General features: G+C 40.0%; 1 protein-coding gene across 1 annotated transcript in view; it reads right to left on the bottom strand.

Moving 5' to 3' along the window:
- Positions 1-7,895, bottom strand: part of nf1a (neurofibromin 1a) — a 68,029-nt gene extending 60,134 nt beyond the window's left edge. The window contains exon 1 of the mRNA XM_030109248.1: positions 7,658-7,895. Within this exon, the coding sequence (XP_029965108.1) occupies positions 7,658-7,717 (60 nt within the window). The 5' untranslated portion in view covers positions 7,718-7,895. The remainder of the gene's footprint in view (positions 1-7,657) is intronic.
- Positions 7,896-27,212: the final 19,317 nt, after the last annotated feature.

Genomic DNA, 27,212 nt, shown 5'->3' with positions numbered 1-27,212 from the left:
ACACACACACACACACACACACACACACACACACACACACACACACACACACACACACACACACGATGCAGAAAAAAAAAAGAGGACAGGAGGAGAAAATGTCTCTCCACAGGTCACCAAAACACACACATCCATACTGGCAGAGCGAGACAGAGGGAACAGGGAACAAACGTGAAAACCGAGAGCTGACGGAGCGAGCCGAGTGCAGCCGATGTGTGACCAGCGCGGAGAGCGCAGGCAGCAGATACGCCTCCAGTGCGAACAGCCAAGCGCCGGCGCGGAGACGCGCGCTACGCTTCCGCGTCCAGTGCGTTCCCGGCGTAAGCCACATCACATAATTATTTTTAATAATCTAGTATCCCAAACAAGAATGATTCAGACAAGATGTGTATTAATTCCCAGATGCCACATAAGTTTAGTAAAGAGTTTCAAGTTTTTGACTTTAAGAAATCTCTCCATTTTAAAGGATTTTTTTAATTCATACTATATAAAATACACATCTGATTGTAAAAATATAGATGTATGCATTTAGTTTACAGCAACAGCTGCCTCCGCAGTGATCTCTTCACACTTTAACAAGGATGATGGTGGATTCAGGAGTTATCCGCTGTTGATTCTGAATACTTTTAGCTAAGTCTCCTTTGCTGAGACCACAGCGAGTGAAGTTGTTGCAAATGTACTGTAAATTGTTTCTGTGCACTTGGCGTCAATGTTTTTCAGATTCGTAACATTGAAAAAGGTGTGATTCATTGCTTCTTTCTGAAAAATGTGCAGCCAAAAATACATTAACATCATCTGCGTAAGTGTTTATGGTGAATCATATTGGTATGCACTCAACAATAGTGTATGTTCACTAATGAAGTCAAAACCAAGACCGAGAAACAAAGTGGACCAAGAGGTGAACTGTTCATGAACTCATTTCAACAACGGCTTTTGGTTGCAGACATTGGAAAAGCAAGACATCACATGTCAAATTCATTTGTATTTTGCATTATAGTAGATCCTTTTGCTGAGCTTCTCCTTTAGTCATGTACAGATGGATCTCATGGAGAGTGATGTATGATCATCAGTTCTGAAAAGCGGTTTGATGATCTTTGTTCACTGCATCAGGAACTCTCACCACTGACTGTGGATTACTCGGCTGTAATAGAGCTGGCAGCCAGGACGTAAACAGGAAGTGGGCCACATCTTCCCAAACTGGATCAGGATTTTAAAGCAGGCGGACAAGACTTCATTGTATTATATTTTGCACGTGGTTCAAACCTAAGAAGATGAGCATTTTGTAGATGTTCTGCAGCTATTAAGGTTTGTGCAGGAAAAAACACACACACACACACACACACACACACACACACACACACACACACACACACACACACACACACACACACACGAAACCTCAATGTTAGCCGTGTGCTGTGCTTTTTTCCCCCCGTCAAAACATCTGGATTGAAGGAAACTAAATCAGTATCAATTTGATGTGACGACAGCTCAACAATGCCTAAAACAACAGATTCAGACCAGATCACAAAACCTGAGAAATACCCGCAAGTTAAGTAAAACTAGTCATTTTAAAGTTTTCTCTGAAGCTTTTCTTTTAGTGATCTGTCTCACTGAGACTGCAGCAGGCAGAGTAAAGGAGCTCTAATTTCAAGAGAATTTCTGTGTAAAATGAAAAAAAAGCAATGATGCAGAAATAAATTAAACCTGATATTCAAACAAAACACAGAAACTGTCATGTATAAATATGTTGGTGTTGCAAATCATTTAACTTCTGTGAACAGAGTTCACTGAATCCACACATCTAAACTGAAACTCAACTATTTTAAGGATAAAAACAGATAAATATGAAACAGAGATGCTCAACAATTTTGTTGATCTGAGCTCATTTATGTGAAAGGAAAATAAGTGTCCTGATGCAAGATGAAAGAGAACATGATTTCTTCCAAAAACTCAACTCTACGCTTCCTCTGTGAAGAGCTATTGGGTGATCTGTGCGATCAGCCACTATGTGAGTTGATTAGGGATCTAGTATTTGCACAGTATAATTGGTGGACTGGCAAAAGCGCCGAACACCACCTCTTCACGTTTTCCGTCATTTTTGTTGTGTCTGTCTGCAAACTTGAGACATGAGCGGGCCGAGCGTGCGAGGAGGGAAGGGGCGGGGCTGTGGGAGTGGACCGCTCAGTGAGAGAGAGGCTGCAGGCAGGCAACAAACAGGGAACGTAATGACTCTTAACAGCAATATATTGTTTAGAGCTATATCGAAATAAATTATCGTGTATTTTCCAATATCAAATTTTGGGGAAATGTCGATAGACTCAGACCTACATCAAAACTATCACACAACATTGGCATTCTAAATTGATCACTCTACAACCATCAAACAGGGCAGGGCGATATGCGACAAAGTCATGACAATTTCTTTTACACACCAGTCGAGATTATAAATACATATATATGTATATATATATATATATATATATCACGATATAAAATAGATCACTATTTTTGTAGATTTTAAACATTCCCTGTTGAGATCTGAAGACATCAATCAGAAGGTTAATTCTCATGTAAATATGAATTTTCTGTTACTTGAACATGACTTGTAACTAGGGATGTGCCAATTTACGATATAATCGCGATTTACGATATTGGACAGCCGAGATTATCATATCACGTCATTTACAAGATATCGTCTGTTTCATCTGGAGACAAGCCCGTTACTGAAACAGCTACTGATCTTACCCAAGGTCTCAAAGCCTCTGCAGCAAAATGTACTGCAAACCACCACAAAAGTCCCAGATCCATAGAAAACCCCTCAAGTAAGTAATTTTATGCCAGGATGATTAAAACGAGGCATTAACGCGTTCGGCCCGACAGACACTGTACCGCCCCCCTCAGCGCACCTCCCGACACAAAACGCAACAGAACCAGAGATCCGTGTGCTCCATCCCAACGTACTGGGCCTCGCGTGAAACTAGAAAAGCTGCTCTTTAAGAGACACCAGGCAGAATCTTCTCTGAGCCGACCGCCTCCCGTCAGCGGCAAAACAAACCCAAAACCCATCTTTACATTTCACAGCCAGCGCCTCAGATTGCACGTTTCTCTCACACTTCTTCACCAAATCTCAAAGCTATTCACACCAAACACAACATGTTTTATTTCCTTACCGTTCTGTGGTCATTTTCCACCTATCCACGCTCTCCTCTGAACAAAATTAACTTCATAATCCTCTGCAGTAGTGACAGCGCGTCACGCGCCTGAATGTTATTGTCGCCATCTTGTGGGCTTGTCGTTAATCTTGGGAGTTTAAATAAAGTTTGTTGACATTCGTTCGCGTCTGGTGAGCGTTCATACGATATGATACACGTGACTGAGGCATCATCCAGCTGGGAGACATCTTTTAGCGTAACCGCACGAGCGCCGCCGCCATCTTGGTTCTAAAAGACGCAGCAGTGCGCACCGCAGAGCGAGACACACGCGACACACACAATCAGTGATTGTTTCTGTGATATTTGGCAATTTTTTATTCTGAAACGTGCACATTTATCTTCATTGTGCGTTTCTACAGCTCATTGCACATTGTTTTTGTTTTTTTCTTCATGTGTTTACATGTTGCAAAGGGGATTTTTTTTGTTTTCCCTGTCATATAATTGGCTATTTTTGTATTGATTTTATTATTATAAATATATTTCAGTTGGAAACTCAATGCTATGGCTCAGTCATTTATTAAAAAAAGTATTTTGTACTGTGCACAATACTGTGCAAAATTACAAGTTTCTGCACAAAAACTGTGCAGAAATGTACGATATAGTGGCTAAATATCAGAGCCAAAGGCTGCATTGCATACAGACTCCTGTAGTGGAAATTAAAAGTATTTTAAAGTCAGATTCCTTTCAAATAAGTTATAAACCTACTTATTATAGTTTGGTATAGGTTGGTCTCCAAATGGCCAAATGAAGGGTTCTCCTGGTTCTATCCAAACTAAACACTATAAAATCTGTGTGCTTTATGCTGATCTCATAAAAACCTGGTCCAGTTGTAGTCCAGGAGCTGCTGAATGCAGTCAGTGGCAGCTTTATGGCTGCTTCATTGTTATCATGGTGTTTTTCAGTATGGAATCTGGAAAAAAAAAACAGGCAAGGGTAAAAGTTTCATTTTTTCCCTCTACTTTATCAAAATGTGCTCAGGCGTGTTAAAATGCACAGTGTTGTTGACAGATGTTGATGGATTTCACAGTGTTTTTGAGCATTTTCAATAGTATTAAAAGCAACGCGCCAAATATCGTGATAATATCGTGAATCGTGATATTTTGGGCCACCAATATCGTGATATCAAATTTTCATATCGGCACATGCCTACTTGTAACACAACACAACTATTTCAGATCAGAACTGTCTTTCGTTGTTTCATCCGAGTTAAAAACAATTTTCTCTTTTCGAGTGTTGCCCCCCTGTTCCGTTCTGTCTGGGACGTGCAGTGGTTCGCGTTACTTTAGTGGCACGATGAATTCAAAGTGTGAACACGCCACTGCAATAACATGCATTCATTGTTGAACTCTTAAATCACAATTTTTTTTTACATTAATTTATTTACAAGTCTCAACAAAAATAAAATGAGTTCATTGCAGTTCAGGCAACAAGCAGCTGAAACACTTAAAGCCACTTTTCTTCAGGTGTTAGTAATCTGAGTAGAGCGTATTAAACCCTGGCGATCTGTGGCTACGAACACCAAGAAGCAAAGGCTCAAAGACGACTTAACAGAATTTAATGACACACAGTTTTTGTTTGGATCAGACTCAATGGTTTTTGACACAAAGAAGGTTAAACTCCTTTAACTTCCTCAAATCAGAAGCACGAGCTTGATTCACCAACGTGAACCAAAGATTTTAAGGCACGGTGACAGTGGAATGTCTTCGGGAGCCTCGATGGTGTCCATGAATGTGGTATTAATGGCGAAAAGATAAAAAGGATAAAAATACTTTGAGACACTGTGAAGGACAAACCTTTTGAAAACACAGATTTGTGAAAAATGGAAAAGCTGAATAAATCAAAAGTTCAGACTCAATTATTATCATTAGCATTTGTCACCCTCTTTCTTTGAAACAGTAACTGAACCGAGCTCATTCAAAAGGCTTGATTTCACACTGAACAACAAATTTTGGTGCTCAAACAAAGAAAACATCAAGCTGAAGTTCTACCAAGAAGACTTAAAAATAATTTAAGTTCATTAAGAAGCTGTGGTGGAAAAAACTGGACTACAATTCAGGACATGGTGGTCTCTTCAAAACCCAATATCAGCTTTAAACTCACAGCTGTGTGAACTGCAGCGAAAGGTTACCTTGACTTTATTCCAATGGTAAATGTGTCATTCAAGTTGAAACAGAATTTAAGATGTTTTAATATGAGAAATAAGACATAAAGATGATTTGCTGCAGGAAACGGTTGTATTCTGCATTCATAATAGCAGCAATTAAATGGTTGTTATAACAGAAGAAACTGATGCTACATTTAAATTGGAAACACAAATAATGACATCATTAACTCTAGCTATGTATTAGAAATTAAATGTGTTAAAGCAAAGCTAAGGTGTTTTTTACACTACATATCAAAGAGACAATGCTGAAAGTTCAAAGGTCCCTCATGTGAGAAACTGGGCTATTGTGGATGTCGAAGTAATTACTGTAATACACCAATGGACTCTATGCACAACTTCACCACTTCCTGAACTTCAGGAGGCTCCTTGTTTCCTGTCTTTCATGATAGTACGAGCTGATTAATCCAGGTGTGTCTGACCTCTGTGACCACAACAGTAATAGTCAGACACACCTGCATTAATCAGCTCGTACTATCATGAAAGACAGGAAACAAGGAGCCTCCTGAACTTCAGGAAGTGGTTGAGTTGTGCATAGAGCCCATACCAAAAGGTAAATAGACAACATAAAGCGATGATTGCTTTACACTCCTGTTGATTTTTGCCAAGAAATGAGTGGTCATCTGAAAGTTAATTAAAGGTAACTTTTCCCTGAGATAAAAGAATGTCTCAGTTGTTTGATCATATGGAAAGATCAATAAACTTGACAATTAGCCACATGCCAGAAAAGCAAACAGTCACATTGTCATCAGACAAGGTGCGATTTCATTGGCTTAAAAAAATCATGGGTATGTTAGCTGAAGGAGCAGGGTTGTTCTGACGGGAAATATATGCAAGGTGAAGTTATATACATAAATCAGGTGCAAGGGAATAAAAAAAGCCCCAAATTATTGAGAATCTTACACAAACACCAAATACACATGAGTTACATTGTTCTATCAGAAATTACACAATCCTGGGCCATCAAAGTCCACATATTGAAAGTCTAATGGATAAGATAAAGAATCATATTACTTTGTTTATCGCACTATGTTTCAGAATTTTGAACATTGATAAAGAAAAATGGCAAATAGGTGATGTTGCAGCACATGACATGTAGAAATGCATGACTAATCTGACATTATCTGTTACTAGAATCAGTGTACCAAACTGGCAAGACTCTTGTGCAGCTTCAGTAGTCTAGTAAATAATGTGCATGATTGCTGTAGCTACACAGTTGTTCTGATTTAAAGAAAATGCATTATAACAGTCAAATGCATCAATCAGGTGCAATGGGATTTTTTTCTGTAGCATAAAAGAAGTTTGTGAGCTTGTAAGAGACTGAATCTGCTCAAGTTTCAATGTTCCCCAAGGAATAAGATTATTAGTTTATAGATTTCCAAGAGTTTAAAGTATTGCAAGATGATGGTGACAAGATGATGTTGTGGCACACTACACAGTTTGGAATCAAACATCTCTTGTTCGCTGTGTCTGAGTTCTATCCCAACTATCCATTTTTAAGCATTATACTGAGATCAAGTTGAAGTTTATTATGCATCAAGAGTCTAATAAATCGTGTGCATGATGCTGCAGCTTCAGGGTTGTTCCGAGTGAAAAACACATGCACGCTGGAGTTAAATGCATCAGGCGCGAGAGGAATCCGAGCTGGTTTCCCCGGGGGACAGTGGAAAGTTGTGCTGGGACAGTGGATTGCGTTGCGGGCCGTCGTGTCCACTGTTGTTAACGGGAAACACAAACGTAGCCTTTCACATCATGGGCGTGTAAAGTGTGAAGCTCACAGGCTGGAATAGAGGGGAGCTGACGCTTCCAGGGCTGGATGGTCACATATGGGCTGACGGGGTTTGCAGGAAGCCGTGAAACCTCGGCAGCTCGCGGGGATGAAGCGTGCTAAACTCGCTCACATATTATTTGTTTACATTAGAGAGCCGGGCCTGCTAACGTTAGCCGGCTAGCTCACCGTGGAAGGAGGCGAACTTTAAACCCACACGGACGCACCGGGCGTCGGGTAACCGCTCCCCGGCGGGCCGCGGGTGACTAAGAAATGACGGTTTGGTAGAAAAGGAGGGGAAATGAGGGATAAATGTGGGAATAGGTGGTGGAGGGGAGACGGCGCTAGCTCCCGGAGCTCCGGGGTTGCTGCAGCCGGGACAAGCCGAGCTCAGCTCATCCACAGAGGGGGGAGAGTCCGAGGAGGAGTCGGTGTCAGCGAGCACCGGAGCCCGCAACACCCATCCTCACCGGAGCCCGCTGCACCCATCCCCGCTGAAGCAGCCCATCTTACCTGATCATCAAATCTGGTAATCACGGCCTGGACCCATTCCACTGGTTTGTGAGCCGCCATGGCCGGGCGGAGGGACGCCGCAACACCGCGCTGCTGAATCCGAGGAGCGAGGCCCGAGCCGTGCAGCTCACTTAGGCATGAAAATTTGTCCCGAGTCGGTGGGAGAGGACGGAAGGGGCGAGTATTTTTCCCTTTCTGTAAGATTCACCATGCCACCGCCATGACACACCACCGGAAGTCTTCTTCAGAGGAATTGATGGGAGGTGTTGGAGAGCGGCGTCAAGCTGGCTCCACTGGAAACGGACACTTCCGATGACAGGCACTACATTTCAGTTTGTTGGGGGGAATAGTGCATGGAAACTTCTCCATACAAGCCATCAAAAATATTTGAAGTCCAAATATATTGCAGGAATTCTCCCACTTACCATATTTTTCTTTGTCTACCATCCCTTGTTTTGGTTAGAGCATCTTCAAACCTTTGTTCATGAATAAAATACTGAAGACAAAACATTTAATCAGCAGAAATCCACACAGAAAACCAAAAAAAAAAAAAAAAATACATTTAATAGATTTGCAAAAGTATTTTATGTGGAAATTACTTTTGTTTTATTCTGAAGAATGTCCCTCTTACTTCCGCCCGTGTTGTACAGAACCGGAAGCTTGACACACGGCCAGAAGCTTCATGTGCGCATGTGCAACAGTAACAGAAAAGATTTCAATGGTTTGTTTAACAATTATAAAAAGTTATAGAACGTTTGAACAAAAATCATTGAGAAAATATCTCAACTGGGACCCACTTTTATTTATGGCCATTTAATATTTTACAGAATTGACTTAATTTAAACTAAATTAACCTCTGAAAACACAAAATTAAGTGCTTTTATGATAAATAAACCGATTTTCACATGCAAAGTGAAAGTCAAGTATATTAAAACACAGAGGACAATGATGCACATAAGTATGAAAAACTGAATTTAAAGAAAACTCTATATGCTCCAGAATTATTTAGTCTGGATTCAGAGAAAAATAATGAGAAAATAAAGAAGGCCGTGGCAAATGTATCGGAAGACATATGTTTATCAAATATGAGCAACATGTTTATAGTTTTCATAAGAAGAAGTGGTAAAGAAATGAGCAAGGAAGGAATCAAGCCACCCACCCATCCAACCAGCAATACATCTGAGTATTCCTTCTAAAAACTCAAAAAGTCAGACTTGACTTTACTTTTTTTTTTTAAATACCAGCCTTTAATTTTGTCTTGACCATTCTAATAATCCAATTAATAAATATAATGGTGGACTTTGTCAACAACAATATCATGTGCTCAGTGAATACATTTGACGCTTTAATTCTGAAAAATCTTGTCACATCATCTGAATGGGTTGGATTTTTTAAAAAGAGGTATATTTTCAAAATTGTGTTTTTCTTACTTGTTCCTGGTGGTAAATAAAGTAAAAAGAGACAAAACTGACTCCTCACTAAATCTATTGTACATCAAAATCTGTAAAAAACATGACAAGTGAAAGGAAAACAATCAAGATTCTTGTTTTTGGCTAGAAATTCCTTGTTGATAATTCTTATCCAGCTGCTGTTCCAGAACTTTCTTTGAAAGTGAATGAATAGAACATAATAATCCAATATGTAGTGATATATTTGAACATGTGTAATGAGAGATAACATGAAAACCAGACAGTGGAAACACTTGGTTGAAAAAATACGTGAACTAGGAATGTTTTAGATTTCATCTTCCAATCTTTTCGGACAATTGAATGAAACCAAAGCATTAAGTTATAAGGGAGGTTTCTCATGTTTTTCTTTTTGATAGACAAAATGTCAACTTACAAAATTCAGAATAAAATAAATATAAAACTGGAAGCCCATATGCCTTTTTTTCAGCCTGTTATTTAATTTCCGGAGTAGTGACACAGAAATCACACTTTCATCTCTTATCAGAATCATTGCTCAAAAAAGATAAATGCATCAAATACTGGATTTCTTAATTCAATTTACACCCAGTCAAATCATTTCGCACGAGAAAAGCTTTTTTTGGGAACCTACTTTGATCAAAGTTGCTCCTTCCTGGAAAAGGTGTTTTTTTATTGCTGCTGGATCCAGAAAACCGAATAAACACATTGTGTAAAGACAATAAAAGTCCAACATTCAATCCAAAACTACTGCTTGGCATCACACCAGTGGTTATAATGTAATTATATACAAGTATTATACATGTAACATGTATAACATTTCACAAACTGCACGTTGTTAAAACCCTACCCGGATGTGTGTAAATAATTAAACCAACAGAGACGCCACGTTTCTCACCAAGACTGTTTTTGTAGGATTTTAATTACAAAAGTTCAGATCACAACCAGTGGAGTCAGATTCCACCTGATCATTCAAACGCAAACTTTTTTTTTGGTTGGATGCACTATAAAGAAAATTACAGAGGGGACCAAAAAAAGGTGCAAAATATATAAAGCAAAATCAACATGGGTCACAGAAAAGATCAATCATTTAAGGAACGGTTGTGAATCTGTTAAGGCACCTTGTTCCGTCTGCACAGAGGACGTTAATAACTTAATGAATTCAGACTGAACACATCCGGATGTGGTTAAACCGACATGAGACGAAGATCCAAACACTGATGAGTTGAGTGTTGGGCGTTGCTCCGATTGAGAAATGTTCCGTTTCTGAACAAAACTTTGGTTTTGTGAGACACCGAGGACGCGGACGTGGAAGGCACAGAGGGGGCAGAGTCCGGCTCCGAGCAGGCGGACGCTCTTTGGACGACGCTGTCATGAGGGAATCCTTCGTTTGCGGGAGCATCGAGTCTCTCCTGTAAATCCACGCCCTGTCTACTCGATGGCCTCGGGCCGCGTGGCCACGTAGACGAAGAGCACTATGAGGAGCACCACCACGGCCAGTGTGGGCAGCACCACGGTGGCGATCTGCTGCCGCGCCTCCTGCATGGCCTGCTTCCGCTCCTTCTTGTCTTTGGAGGTCTCCTTCTTGGGTTTGCCCTTCAGCTGCCTCATGGCGCGTCTTCTCTGCACTCACAGCGATCTGAGGAAGAAAAACTTGTCTTTAGACGAGTTCAGCTTCCGATTCGGTGACAATCTGGCAAACGAAGACACAAAGAGGATGGAGGATACAGACATATGGACAATAATTCTTAATGGTTTATAAAAACTGACATCGAGCATCTGAAACGGTTTTATTCTACTTTAAGTAACTATGTATGTATTGTCATTTTTTTCCCCTGTAGGTTACTGTAACAAAATCAAAGTGCTAATTAAATAACAAGCCGAATCTCTTTCTTGACATTTCTGAGTCACTGTCTTCTTGAGATTAGAGCGCCGTCCTGTCTCGTGATAACCTGCAGTCGTCGAGTATTCAAAGGTTAATCTAATTACTGGAGAAGCCTGACAGCACGTTTCAGTGATGACCCAGAAAGTTGTGTCACTGCGCCATCTAGTGGCCACATAAAGAAGTTGAATTGCAGGAGAGTCCATCCACAGAGAGTAAAAAACCATTTGCAGCATATCTCAAAGTGAAAGTTCAGTTCGGATGGTGTCAGTGAACACATCACATGAAGATTAAAACAGGCGAAGGCCCATTCTGATATGGACAAATGTACAACAATAACTTTTTTTTCACTTCAACATCATGCTGATGTTGATCACATTTGGATTTAAACTGATGCACACATGAGATCTGAGGATCTATAAGAAGCTCTTAAGTGGGCCGAACAGTAAAGCCGCAGCCTTTAAATACACATTCTTTGACAGTTAATTTCTTAAAAAAAATTAAGACATCTGTGCCGACACATTCACTAAATCCTGATACTTTCCAGCTACAACTCAATAGACTTAAACATCAAAAGCACTGTAATGAAGCAGTGCAATCCCTCTTTTCTACACAGTAAATTGGGATCAGCACACACACAGAGCACTGATAGTGAGAAGGCCTGTGTGGAGTTTGCATGTTCTCCCCCAGATTTCTGCCGACGGCATAAAGAAAGACATGCACTTCAGAAAAGTTGCACTTTTCCTTGTTTTCATGGAGAATGTTTTCCAACAGTTGTATTGTCAGGTTTTTCAAGTTCTGTTTTCATGAGTGCAGACCCACAAAATGCAATTTTTTTTCACATTTTCACTTGAAAATGTTGTGTAAATAAGGCCTAAAGCAAATAGTCATGGAGACGATGGGAAGAGCTTCAGCTCTGCTGTAACTCTGTCTATCTGACATGGGGAAAAACGCCAACTCCACACTGACCAGGTTGCCGGACATCAAACAATGGTCCATTTATCTAAAGATGCTGTGTTGGAGAAGGAGACACATGAAACTTGTCCTGAACAGTAAACTAAGAAGGCCCTCTCAAGTGTCTTTTTTCATGATGAGAAAGAAAAAAAAAAAAACAAAAACAGTCCAGGAACAAAATAATCCTCTGAAGCGGATGTGCAGGTAGTGTGTAACTAGAGAATGGCATCCACTTTGTAAAGGACCGTGTTCAAACATCGACTTTATTTTTCTACTGGAGAGAGTAAGCAGCCTCGCTGTATTTCATTTAGTCAGCCTTATGTTTCAAGCCAACTGAGGCACAAGGATTTCACACGACTAAAGCTGGCATAAGAACTTAACATTTGTTTTATATATCAGAAGTGTTGCAGATATTTACTGACTGCATATGACTTTCTAGTGGATTTCATTAATACGGACAGTCACTGAGCTCTGCAGGCTTCACATTTGGATGTAGGAAATTTCAGTCAAACATGCTCCCTTTGCTTGGGGTCAGCAACAAGAACAGAAGGAGCATCTGCCAGAAGCCTCACTTTCTCTTATAAGCAGCTTTATGACAGTGTTGTTTCTCTTGCTTCATTAATTCACCCAGTTTTAATTGGGCTAATTCTTTTTTGGTGGGAGGGGTCACCTAAATGGAAGAAGCTAATTGTTGACATCTTGGTTACTTCACCTTGATATTTGTACTTCTAAATTATAAAATTTTTAATTGCGGAATATTTGTGACTTACCCATAATTGCTGCATTTAAAATTCTCATTTTCAATATGCCAAACAAGTAACAGTGCATTAAAAGACAATGTTACTGTTATTCTGTGATCTGTGCGTTACAAAATACATATTATAACAGTCCGAAATATGAAGCCAGTATCTTACACGTAATATAGATTAACTTTGTCGGTTTTAAAAAGTCTGTCCTTTTCGAGAAGCAGAACATGCACACTTCGCATTAAAACATAACTTATCATTTATTGCAATATGTTGAACTTGCGATACATTTATGGTTTATTACACAGCCCTAAATAATAAGATAATGTTAATAGCATAAAGTAAGTACATTTCCTATAAATACGTCCCACATAAGGTTTTGTGCACTTTAATGTGGATAAATCAATTGGATTAATATGTTTTAAAGAAATAAGGGGCATTTATTTTAAGCATAAGTTTTGACATTAAGCTCAGAACTTTCTGGAAGAATATTTGGGATTATTGGAGTGAACACTGGATTAAAGTGTATGAAAACGACTTTCTCTCGGCTGTTTGGGGCAGACTGGGACACATCACGGAGGTATCCGTGCTGGCGGAACTTGAGCCGGGTCGCTGCGGCCCGGTGCGGTCGCTGCCCGGCGAACGTGACGCTCCCCACGACACCGACACCGACACCGACCGGGCTGGAAGTGGCTTTACCGCGGATACGAGTGAGCTAGCTACCCGCCCCGGAGCCCCCGGTGAGCCATGAGGCGGGATACCGACCCTCTCTCAGGGGGAAGTTGGGAGAGCGTTCGGTTGCTGTATCCGGTGCTCCTTTTACGGCACGGTCTAACTTTAGGAGCCGCGGCCGGAGTTTAACACCGCGGGGCGGCTGAGTTCTCTTACAGGTGGAGTCGGAGGCGGGACGGCTGCTCCTCCGGGGTCTCTGCCGGGCTGCGGGTCGCCGGGGGTGAAACGGCACGGGGGAGCAGTTAACGGGAGTTTCCGAGCCGCTGGTCCTCACGGAACTCGACGTGGCAGGTCCGGAGAGGAGCGCTGCTGCTGCTGCTGCCGCTGGAGCCCCGCCGTCAGCACGCTGGAACAGAAAACAAGCGCACCTTCCTGCTCTGCGCTCCAAAATAAAGCCCCGCACGAGGGCGGGGCCACAGGGGACACGAGCCCTTTAATAACAGTGAAAATAAGAAAAAACTTTAATTACAACAAGAATAAGAATAACGCTATACATAATGCATACATAGTTTAAAAGCAAAAACATTTTAACTTTATTAAAAAAAATATGAAATGTCTATGTGTTGTTTTTAAATTATGAAGCATCGATGGGAAAAGTTCCTAATCCATGTGGGAAAAATAAAAAATTAAATAAAAATAAATTTAAAAAATAAATATGAAATCCATCCAACCGGGAGCCTCCCATGTGGTGAGTAAAAACCTTTTGAATAAACACAAAGCTAAAATGTCTTATTAATTAGGTAAGTTACTTTCAAAAAGTCATTAGTTATAGTTACTAGCTACTTCTTCAAAAAAAAAACAAAACAAAAAAAAAACAAAAAACAAAAACGGAGTCATACACATTTGTCAAAGAATTTGGATCCCCTCTTAATGGAACAGGTGCATGTTGAATAAAGCTAAATACATGATTAATGAAATAAATGGACACCTGACAAAATAGATTGTGCACAAGAAACACTAAATTAACTCTAAAATATTCATATTCAAATATTGCTGTGTGATCAGACATCAATGAAATTGATTTGTTGCTGTAATTGCATTTGTAAAATAAAAATAAGCACAATAGGTGTATGTCAATAAATGTCACCAGTTAAAAGTTTGTCTCTGTCAGTTATGTGATGCACTTTGCACAAATAAGGTTCCTTCTCTCTGTAAGACATCATCCAGAACGGTCCTGACTGATGAGCTGGCTACAATCTATCAGATTTTAAATGATGCCATCATCTAATTTGACCAAGACATGCAAATGAGCGACTGTGCATATCAGATGATGTCATTTAGAACTTTCCTGACTGAGAAGTTTGGCAACAATGTATCAGTTTTAAAACATTTTTTTTTACAAAACAATAAAGTATCATTCACTTTAATTATTAATCATTTAATGTACATATTATTTCACATTGTGCATTATCATTGAAACTTTTATCACATTGTAATATGTGTAACACAGCTCACTATTCGATTTCATTCAGCCTTATCTATATAGTGCCAGGTACAACACAGTCAATTCTAGATAAAAACCCCAGTTCCTCATGAGCATGAGCATAAGCATAAGTGACAATACATTAGTCTAGATTATTCAAATGTCGCTGTGTGATAATAGGAGAGAAGACACCAGTAAAGCTTGATTTGTAACTGAAGAGTTCATTTGCAAAAACAGATATCTCCGTTTTATAAAATTTTCAATAAATCAATTTTTTCAAAATAAACTTCAAGTAATTATGTATGAAGTGAATGTTGAGTAGCTTTGGCCAAGTAAGAATGACTTAACAAAATAGGTATATTTCAAAAAATCTATCTTTATTGAAAATAAATATTTCTCAAACTCATATGCCATTTTTTTTGCAAAAGCAGACATATCCACATCGCGTTTTAGTGCAAAAACAGTTAACTCCATTTCATGTATCAAATCTGATTTAAAACAGGAAAAGTGCAAATTTGCAATGAAAATTCATATTAACAGATCATTTTAATCACTAAAACATTTCATAACAGCAAATAAACACGCAATACACATCAAAAGAAAGTCAAAAATAAATTACTACTTATTGCAAAAAGATTCTCAAAATTACATGCGGTCTCTGTAACTATTTTAACATTCTCAGTTTCTCACTAACCTGTGAGATTTATTAACACATATGAATGTGCTTCTCAAATGCCATGCACACTCAAGTAAATCAAAATACAACCACACACAAACAGTCATGACTCAATCACACCAAATTCAAGGAATCAACTTAACTCCCCACCCAGGTGTTACCTTAATTATTTAAATGCACATTCATAAAATACTTGTCAATGGAAGTTGCCGTTAGATGATATTGTTAGAAACAATATCAAAGAAACCATTTCATTCCTCATCATCACTACTTTCCTCCAAGTCCTGTAGGCCAACATCACCCCCTGCACCAGCCAAAGCATCCTCATAAAAAGAGCACACCGTTTCGCCAACACCAAGCTCTCCAAGCAGTTTCATGACATCATTCTTCTTAGCCTCTTTCACACAGTTAATCATAGGGCTCAGTGCTGGTTTGAAAGTTTCCCACTTCTTTCCATGTTTCAAAAGACTATGGTAACAAAAGTCACGACTGTAGTGCGTTCACACCGGACGCGAATAGCGCTGCGCGATTCGCCCCTGTTTGGCCGCGTGTGCATTTTGTGACCCAACAGCGGCTGCCGCTGAATTCGCGTCTCTGCTGCCAGCGGTCTGCTTAATTGCTTGATAAAGCCCGATAACGTCGTCGTCGCGAGTCCAGGCGACGTGTCTGGATTCATAATATTTTGCAGAGGCGTTCAGAGCATGGTGAATTTCACCATTTACTCCAGGAGCTGCGCCGGGATGAAGGACGCTTTCAGCGGTACTTCCGTCTCTCCCGGTCCAGTTTGACGAGCTGCTGTCCCGCATCGGCACTCGCATTCCACCGGGGACCCGACCTCTCAGTAAACTCACGGTTTAACTAACAGTAAACACTGTTTCACCACCATCTCTTTACTCACTTTACCCGGGAACCCTACCTCCTCACTAATCTTCCTCCAAGCAAGCTCCTTTTTATTCCTGTCCCTATAAAAATACGACGAAGGGAGCTCAGGGCGAGCGCAAGCCGCTGTGTTCAGTTTCTCATCCATTTCTGGTGTTTCCCGGGGGCTCCGGTACGTCATAAATGACGTCATATAGAGCGGCTCTGTGATTGGTTTGCCGCGCGAATTCACTCGAAAGTTCAACATTCCCAACTTTCAGTGGCGCGAGTAGAGCGGTTCGCGCAAGTAAAGCGGCGGAGCGGCCGCCGCTCAATTCGCTGAATTCGCGCCACGTGACTGCTCGCCGCTTCCTGGCCGCGCGAAAACCATATATTTTCTATGTAAATCGGCCGCTCTCGCCGCGCTATTCGCGTCCGGTGTGAACGCACAGCTGCTTAAAGCCAACCCTGTCACCACTGATTTCCAGTACCTTAGCATCACTAATTTTAAATGAGTGAGAAGAGGTACAGTGTTTTGCTGCTGCAGATTTGAAGTCATAGCATTGCCAGTGTTTTCCGTACACATGAACATTTCCATGTTTTTGCATAATGGCAATATACTCAGATGGCAGGAGTATAGTGTCATTCTTTTTTATGTCTTGCTCCAGACGGCCAAAGACACGGTCGGGTGGCATAAAACTGTGACCACGGACAGGAAAGGAATACTCCATTCTTAACTCTTTGAACTTGCGCTTTCTCAGGGCAAAAAGCATTGCCAGCACACTAACATTTTTGTTTTGTCCATAGCAAGAATCTGAGAAAAGTTTAAGCTCTTTTTATTGACAGAGTTCATTGTAAGCAACATTTCCAAAATAATGTTGTAAAGCAGATGCTACCATGTTGCCGTCTTTCTTGTTCTCATTTTCCAGCCATGTGTAGAGATGAATATCCTCTTTTCTCTGACTTTCTCCACGGCCACGATGGCGCACAACACCAAACACATACTGGTACAGTTGTCTTGAATAGTAAGTCTGTCCAATGGGAGACTTTGGCAGCACTAGATTTTGCATCATGTCAAAAGAGACTGTGAAAGAATCACCCACAGCGTTTAGAAGGTCATAAAATCTGCGGGCTTTACGTCTGTGTAACACGAATAAGGCAGATTCCCTACGCTTTTCTTCAGCTGAAAGTTCAGGGACCTTTAGTCTCAGTCTAAACTTAATGCAGGTACTGCACACATCTTCCGAAGGATGTCCAAATGCTAGATTGAAGTCATACATGAAAATGCTGTAATACAATGCATAAGAGATCTGCTCCTCATTTTGATGACGGAAGAGTTCATGCATTTTCTTCACATTCAAATCAACGGGAAGGTACTTTCTTCCAGGTGCACCTCTGCGGGCATAGTGGCTGGCTCTACAGGTGAAGGTCTTTATGTGGTCCCTCACGGCCTCTCTCTGAGCTGCTCTCTCTTCTGTGCTCCGTGCACCTCCACGAAGTTAAGGCATTGGGACCCCATTCTTTTTCCAGTACTTTGCAATGTTACAGAGTCGATCTTTCTTCACACCTAGAAACACTGTAAAATAATATGATCAATCACCATCACACACTACAAAGCTTGTCTAAACAGAAAAGGTCATCTGCTTATTAATTTCAAGGGAACAAAAAAGGAATAAATAGCTAATCTTACGCAAACCTAATAAAAAATGTGATTAAGCCAATATTACTGACAGTTTAAGAGTGCACAGCATTGTCAAAATTCTAAAGTAAAATATTAGTTACCCTCCCTTTACCTTCACATACAGTAGGTATACACAAATCAAGACACAGAAATAAATCAAGCAAACAAAACAAAAAAACAAACAAACATTAAAAACTAAGACTTATTCACAAACTGTAAAGAGGATGGAAAAAATGTAGCATTGATTACAGATTGAAGGATTGTTTGAGTAACTAACATTGGGGGACACAGTGACAAAGATAATTTTATCATAAAAACAAATCAGCCATTAGTAAAACTGATTTGTAGGTAGAAGTAGGTGTTTTTTTTATCATACTAGAATAAAAACAGCATTAATATCTCACAATTTTAACAAAAGCTAACCAAATTAACAGTATTTCTAGCATGAATCCTAAAGTTGGTTAAATATTACATTTCAATAAAAATAAAAATACTCACAAAACAGGCTCATAAACGAAGCTTTGCAGACTGGGATTCTCTCCGGTGCTCTGGTCAGGACTGAATACTTCACAGACATGTCTCTCATCTTCTGTTGTGCAGGATTTTCCACTTTGCTTCTTCTACGTTTCACTTGTTTGACATCCATGTAAGACAGTAGCGTTGCATCTTGTTTTACCTTGTCTGTAGTGCAATATAGAGTTTGATATATGTATGCGATCTCCTCCGGAGAAGACACCTTCGCTGCCTGACACGCGTTGTTGTTACGCGCACATGCTACACCGGGGTGCTCCTCCTTCTCCCCCGTGCCTTGCTTTTTTCGCCATATTCCGGCAATCCGGCTATATTCTTCGGGTTTTCTCTTCTTTTTTCTTCCCCGCGGTGACAAAACAACAGCCTCCTCCGTTTCATCAAACGTCTCCATGTTTTTTTCTTAAAAGTATGTCGTTTTATCGCTCAAAGTTATCATCTTTCACCGCGCTGTGAACCTGCGGCGCAGCGCTGTTACGTTGTGGAAATACGCTGCTCTGATTGGCTAAAAGGATATGTCTGCTTCTGCTGAGAAGCCGCTGAGGCGTCTGTCGGCTTCTGCAACAAAACATGAACTTTGACGCGAGTTTTAAAGGGATATATCGGGGTTTGAAGGAAAATTGATTTGGGCGCTTCATACAACGCTATTCAAAGAGTAGATTACAAGATTTTTCAAAAATGGCGTTTATCGGTTTTTGCAAATGAACTCAACTGTAGATAGCATTTTCTACATTGATTGACACATCTATTGGCATAGATGTATGTCAATAGATGTCTGCACTTCCATCTAAAACAATGACCGTATATAAAAGATGAAAAGACTTACATGACGTCATCCAAAGCATTCTGAAATCCCGTTTTGAAGCTTTCCGCAGGAGATCTCCATGTTGAACTCTTGGAACTGGATGTAAATATGACTGGTCAAACCAGGTTTTGAATATGTGTATTTGCACTCTGAAATTCCACGTTTGAGTGGGTTCCAATGGGACTCGGGGTCTTTTTGAAACCAACATCATTCCACCTCGACCGGAATCTCTCCAGAATTACAGTTTTTTTCCGGTCACATGATTTACTTTGCACCAATACAGTTCCTTCTTTCGGTGCACAGACTTGATGCTCCACCCGGGGAAAAACCAAGCTGAAAGCGGTGAATGACTAATGGAACCGCGCCTCATATTATTGTCAGTACCAGTAACAGTGTTCTAATGCTGGGAAAAGTAATTAGTTAATTAGTTAACACTGTCCAATTGGGAATTGTCTGAGATTTTCTACATATAACATATTCAAAGTAAAGTAATTAGCAAGAGATGATATGAAATTTAAATGGATCGTAGATTAAATGTAATTGCCAGTGGGAAAAACGAGTGAACAATGTTAAACTGGGAACTTCCCAGTGGAAACATACAGCAGGAAGTCAGGCTCCAATAATAAATGCAAAGGTTGATTAAATGCAGCAAGATATCACCAGTATAAATAATACAAAATTTATATGGTCATTGATAAAATGACTGCGATCCCCAGTAGGGGGGGGGGGGGGGGGGGGGGGGGGGGGGGGGATAGTGAGCGATTTCAAGACTGACTAGATTGGAAAGATCATAAAATATTTATTTGTATTGGTCATTGAAGAAAATAGAAATGTATTCATGAGTAAGGAAGAAGTAGGACAGGTCCACATCCTAGTGAGAATAACACATCTTTGGACTACTTTTCATATCGGAAAGATTCCTAAAATTGACAAATTCCATCCCTAAAAGCAACAATCTTCCTCTTGGAGTTGCCTCGTTCACCATTACAAGTAAATATTCATAAATATGTTGAAGATTCTTTATTCAATAGACCAGATAGTACTGACTATAGCACAACTACAAAAAGGTTTAAAGCTTACAAATGTCTATAAAAGAAACTCCACATGTGATGTAATCTGTGTCTCACAAGCAGACATGGATTTTTTTCCCTCCACTTTCATGACATGCCTTCACAGTATCAATAATTGTAGAAGTAAAAGGTCTTGAATCGCTGAGTAGATCACTCCTCCTTGCCTTAAGACATCATTCTCCTATTAATATGCATGAACATGATTCACTCTGACACCACTGTGCCCAACTTAAACATCGTGGGAGTCGGATGTGAGAACCACGTTGGTCTGAAGCAGAGCACAAAGTGTTAATTCACATTTTACTCAGTTTGTCGATCTCATCTTTCACATTTACCTTTTTTTTTTCAAAGTTTAAATCAACCAAGAGAAAGAAGTGAGCCATCTGTGAAGGTTGCTCCGAGTTACAAGAGTTTAATATTCACAAGACTCTGCCGATGTGAATAATGACTTGCATAAATATGAGATATGTGAGGATAATAGCCAATAATAACTAGCTTTCTGTGATTGAAAGTGGTGGAGTCTTTTCACAGAGTTTAGGCACTCAACAAACCATCGCTCCTACGAAGTCATGTCTAGTTGAGGTGAATGCAGAAAGAGATCAATGTGAAACAGTTCAAACTAAAAGCTTGAATCATTTACGATGTGGCATTTTCTGTCCATGTCTCTACTACACACGAAACATTCATTTTAGCAATAATTTTGTGTGAAAAATGCAACATTTCCACAGCAAAGTAAGGTGGAGGGAGCATCATGACATCGGGCTGCCATGTGGCCTCAGGGCCTGACAGATCAGTCTCATGAAGGGAAGGATATCTGTATCTGTATCTGTCAGTGTGTGAGCAGGCACCAGGACAATGAGCTGAAACATGGAAGTCTATGAAGACGGAGCTCCAACCTGAATGTTGTTTCATTGTGAATTGTTCATTTATTAATATTAATCAATGACTGGACCTTTTCATCACATTCAGAATGCCTTTTTTTCCCCTTTACTTAACCCTCCAACATCTGCTATGGGGAAAAAAATCATTCAGTATTCTACTCATTAAACACTATGTTACATTGTGTTATTTGACCGGCCAACTTTTTTAAAATGAGTCATGCCAAAAGTCCCAGATGTGTCCCAACAGTAGAGTAGAGGCTCAATGGTTGGATAACAAGCTAAGAAATCCAATCTCTGGATTCTTACACAACTTGAGGAGATGTGCAGTGAAGTTCAAGTCTTCAGTTCATCCAGACAGAGCAACAGACAAGGGTTGGCATTCTTTCAATGTCACATTTATTGTTTTCACCATCACATTCCCAGGTGGAACCTCTCAGGGGAACCTCACACGTTCCAAAAATGACAAAAAGTCAGCTGGATACCTAGTCATTAACTTCGATTTACAGTGCTTGAACGCAGAGTTTAATAGATACATCTATGTACTGTATATACTGCAGGTTTTATTCAAATTACAATGCATCTGATTAAAACATCAAATATACAAACATTGTTTAGGACAGCAAATTAGAGGAATTCAAATAGTCCAGTAGTTGCTGAGTTGTGGTTAGTCTCTCACACAAAAAATGGTTTTTTTTCTCCAAAGTTATTACTCTACAATTTTCCAAAAATGAGCGTCGTTTCATTCAAGTACTTCATTCCAACACAAAGTTAAAACAAATAGGAAACTACTGTATCTACACAAAGAGTCTTGTAGAGGATGGGGAGGGAGAGTGACTGCCTGTACCACTGCCTGCTGCGTTCATTCCTGAGAAAAGTCCCATTCAGTTTCCAATAGACGCTCCCAGCGCTTCTCGGATCTACCGGCTCCTCTTTACTCGTTGGTCCTTGCTGAATGGGGGAGGGTGGATTCACAAACAGTATGATTCCCATCGAGGCTGGCGGTCTCAGAACTGAAGTTATGTTGAGTTAATTCCATAAGAACATAACTTGTGAACTGTCACTGAGCCTCTAACTCACTGCACCGTCTTGTGGTACGGAGTGGTATTACAACTTGGTGGTTAACTTGTTACTGTCAGCGAAGGTCTCGGCTGCACATCACAAGATGTTTTCCTGCCATTTTCTCACGTTTTGCTTTTTTTATCGCTAAATATAGTAAATAAGGTCAACTGCTAAAGTGATCAAATCTTCTGATTTGGTCCCAAACATTCAGATCTTAATGAGCTGCTGCTGATTCTCCTGCCACAGTACAAGCTCTGACATTAGCAAAATTGATGGGACTTTAAGGTTAAAACATAAAAGTTGCATTCAGCTTTTGTGTCTGTATTTTTGTTGAATCTACATCAATAACCACATAAGGATAATAAATACTGGAAGAATTAAAAATTATAAATGGGAGATTTTCAGTGTTTCAACTTTTCAAAAGTCAACTCCGCCTGTTAACATTTTGTTATGAGGCAAGGTAATTTTTTTGGATGTTTGTAAAAGACTATCCTGTTGGATTGGTGATAGCCAATTAACAGTAAGAATTTGCTGTTTAGGTCTGAAATAAAAAAAAAAATCCAGAAAATGATGTGCCCTTCAAATAAGAAAATACTGCAGCACATACCTAAAAACTAGCGTTTGTTTGATACTGCGTGCAAGATAAGCTAAAGGGAGCAATCCCCATCTTTACCTTAAAAGAAAAGAGCCAAGCTGACCAAAGGTCAAAGAGGCTTTCGATTTAATACTGGACTCTGCTTTTACTCGGTGCAGTTGGACTCTGATCATGAATACACGAGCTGAATGACGAAGCGTGAAAACACTGGTCGGATTCTTGATTTGAAGCAAGCGGAAGTCTTAGATGCTGATCTTTGAACGCAGCCTCGGTGTTGGACGCAGTGACTTTCCCTCTCCATCGGGTCTAATCTTATCAAAGAGTGAAAATTGACTAACAGTCAGGTAACCCTTGGCTATTGGCAGGGCTTCGTGATACAAACTGATCATTTCAAAACTTCAGGTGAATGAAGATGACTGAGATGAGGGAAGTGTGGGGCGGGCGGGAGCCGTGTGTGTGTGTGTGTGTGTGTGTGTGTGTTTATCTTATCGTTTAAGTATAAAAGCTTGAATGGACATTCAAGTGTTTTGAATCCGTCCCCACATGTAACCAGAAAACACGCGGAGGTAAACAAAGCCGAGTTATTGAGCTCAAGAGGTAGAGACCAACACGGTGAATCCTTTATGTACATATTCACACGGTGTTGCTATGATGAAATAATCAACAATAAAAGAAAAAAGGAAAAAGAAAAAAAAAAGGCTTTTTTTGTCGTTTTTTTTAGATATATCTACAACTCTGCTGTACACACAAGTTACAGTTAACATGACTGTGTATTCTGTGAGTCGTTTACAGGATCCGGTTGTCTCCTACATGTTCTAGCCGCAGGGTAAAAATCAAGAAAATATATACATTTTGTATGCAAGTTTTAAAAATAAAATTAACTTCACAGCCTTTTCCAAATGTGCAGGCTAATACAATTTCTATACAGTGGTACTGGGTTGTTTTTTTTTTGTTTTTTTTTTTTCCTTTTCGGTCAGTCTGTAGATTTGCTTTTCTATTTAACATATATACATGATCATACTTTGAGGTGTGAGGAGGATGCATGCCGTAGGACACGAGGACAGGAATAGAAAACAATTCTAAAAATATATTAAATAATTTACTTCAGAGCTCTTTTTTTTTCTGTCGACAGTGTACATTTGTGAGGAGGAGCGGGGGCACACTTTAGCACTGGATTACCATTTAGAAAAAGGAAAAAAAAAATAGGTGAAACCATGCCATTTACATTTAAATGCTACCTGTTTTGCTTCTGTGATGAGCTGCTTGAATATATGAAGTGAAGAGTTGGTCTTTAGATTCAAGTAGACAGAACAAAGAATTAACACCCTTGAAGAATGATATTGCTGGTTTAACTGCTTCTTTACGTCGGTTGCTTTTGTTTTGTTCTTTTGTTCGTGACCTGACGTCAGCTTCTCATTCTAGCAACCTTCATCAGACTCTTCTTCGGTGCTTTTGTGGCATTTGTTTTGAACCTGGATTCTTGAAAATCTGGGTCTTATTTCGAGACGATGTGCCGAAAATATTTGATGATCCAAAACTAGTTGGTCGATTTAAAAACCAGCATCACTGGTCCGAAAGTAACATCACACAGGTTTACAAAGGTCTTGATCTCTCTCTCCCCCCCCAAAAAAAAAAAAACAAAAAAAACTTTTGTTGCCTTTACAAGAGAAAGAACTACAACGGTGAGTCTCAAATTGTGAAAGCAGTTAACTAAATATGAAGTTTCTTGAAACTACTATCAATTTGAAGATATCTAACAACAAGAAATCCATACTGAAAATAAACAGTGTTCCTTTCTTTTTCTCAATACCAGCCAAGTACATAAACTGAGTGGCTACATAAGACATGATTACCGCATTTTCTAGGCTACAAGTCAGACTTCTTCAATAATTTGGCTGCTCGTGCAACATGTGTCTAAATATAGCGGTACAGGCCACCTGGGACCACTAGATGTCACTGTGTGACAAAGGAAAGCTGCTACAGAAGAAACCTCCATGAATGACTGCACACGGAAAATTTGTCCAAAAAGAAAAAGCTATGCAGTATAAAAACAAACAGCACAGCAGAAAGACAGTATCTGAGAAACTTGTAGCAACCTGTGTGTTTTTACTCTTCATGACACATTTTGATTGAAGCAGCTTGAAGCAGAATAGACGGTACGGTCCATAGCTCATCCAGTAAGCCTTCAGTAATGTTCAGCACTTTGAGTTAATCATTCCTCAGGCGGGACTCACTAAAAAGCTTGAGAACCACTCATGCTCGGTCTTTAAAATGGTACAAATGGAGATCCATCCATTCACCACAGTGTTCAAAGAAGCACTGAACACCTCGAGTTCTATTTCTCTCCAATCTCACCCAGTCTTTTCTAGAAAAACATGTTGGTCCATCTTTAGATTGATCTGGAAATTAGAACCTTACGTACCATTACGTAACTCTAATCAAGCAGATGAACTGCAGTTGAAGACCTCAGTCCCAGAGGAGCTGGAGAGTAATGGTGTGTAAAGCAGTCTATGCAGTATGGGTTGAACTGAGAATTTTGTTAATCATTAAAAAGTATCGAGATGATTTCAGCAGGGCTCGTCAAGAAAAGCTGGAGAAAGGCAAAGCGGCAACGTTTTGCAGCATCAACAGCAGAATTATTGCTTTATTGAAAGGATGTTCAGGGTTTCATGCAATATATTTGTTTTTTTTTTAACTGTACGTCATTTATTTTCAATGGCCTACGACATCTGAACTTTTATCATGGTCATAATGTTGACGTACGGTGTAGTTTTGCATCATTTTCCAGTAAAAGGGACATCATACTTTACATAGTTTTGCCAGATAGACTATTGTAGACCCTCTTTTTAATCCATGAACTGAGGACAAACTCTGGTTTGTTTATTCTGAGCCTCAAAGTTCTTTTGAATTCTCTCTTTTTTTTACCCATAAGTCATTATTTCTTGAATTAGCCTGGGTGCAGAGAAGACGACATTTTGTTTTTATCTGCAGTGACCATTGACAATGGTTTTCAGATGCTTTTCTGAAGGATTTTAACCACAAAATGATGTTTTTGATGCAGTGCTACCTGAGAGATGCAACAATTAACATCAGCTTTCAGCTTTGGTGTTCGATGGAGACTTTTACAGAGTGATTTTTAAAATATTAGTGGCATGTTCGGTTAAAACCAAGTGGTGCAGTGGTTAGCCTTCTTGCGTCATAATGAAAAAAATGTGTACCTGGCTTTTCAAATTGTTCAGTGTCCTCTGTTGACATGCCGCAGGAGTGATGTTTCTGAAGTCGACTGATTTACATACCATTATGAAAAACGCCAACTTCTCCAGAACTGAGGTTGCATGAACTCTGAGTTTCAAATAATGGAACAAGGTGGCGTAAACACACAATTGACAAATATTTAAGGAAAAATGAGATTCCAGCGACATCATAAGCATAAGACCCAGATTTTAAAGAATTGAGGGTCCTGAAATGACCCAGAGGTCATCACTGAGCCCCACGTGGAAACAAAAAAACAAACAAAAAAAAAAAAAAAACACTCAGCCCTACAAACCATGTCTTTCTTCAGGACTTTCTTCAGGAGTCTCCCTCCTCCTTCTCTTTGGGGTAAGTTTCATTTGAGTGTGTGAGGAGTTACCTTTCTGTCCAAACAGGAACGTTAGGAGGCACACAAGTAGACGACACACATTCCTTCATCAAACACAACGAAAAGAGGGGTTTTAGTTTGACCACAGGCTGGTAATGAACTGGAGTATGAGCACTTGGATTAAAGGCTGGTCAGAGGGCCGTTTTATTTCTGACGATGCACTTTGGGAAGTCAGCGTTTGTACGGTCCGGTTTGGAAACAGGGCGTCGCCTTGAGTCAGATCCCTCTTTAAACAGTCTGGATCCAAACCTTCAACCCTGGCAAACAGCCACTGATCCCAGAGCGCCGCCTCAGCGGGGCTGGACGTCACTCTTCTCTCAGCTTCAAGACCTCAGCCACAATCAAAAAGAAAAAAAAAAAAAAAAAAGGGAAGCTGTGGATCTTCTCTTTCCACAGTCTGAGAAGTTTAACTTATCAAAGCAGGAGTATCTTTATTTCGAGGCCTCATGTAGAAACAGGTCAATGCATCATCACTGGAATCGCTCTGACACAGGTGGAGTCTACTTGTAAAACTTCACACGTCCGATCTGACGCCCCATTTACACAACGATTCAGGAAAGTTTGGCGCTTAGATGGCAACATTTTGAAAAAGACGTCAGTT

This window comes from Salarias fasciatus, chromosome 14 (assembly GCF_902148845.1).
Source record: "Salarias fasciatus chromosome 14, fSalaFa1.1, whole genome shotgun sequence".
NCBI classification, from domain to species: Eukaryota; Metazoa; Chordata; class Actinopteri; order Blenniiformes; family Blenniidae; genus Salarias; species Salarias fasciatus.
Note: the sequence above shows the minus strand (reverse complement) of the source record. Positions and strands in the feature narration are given on the sequence as shown.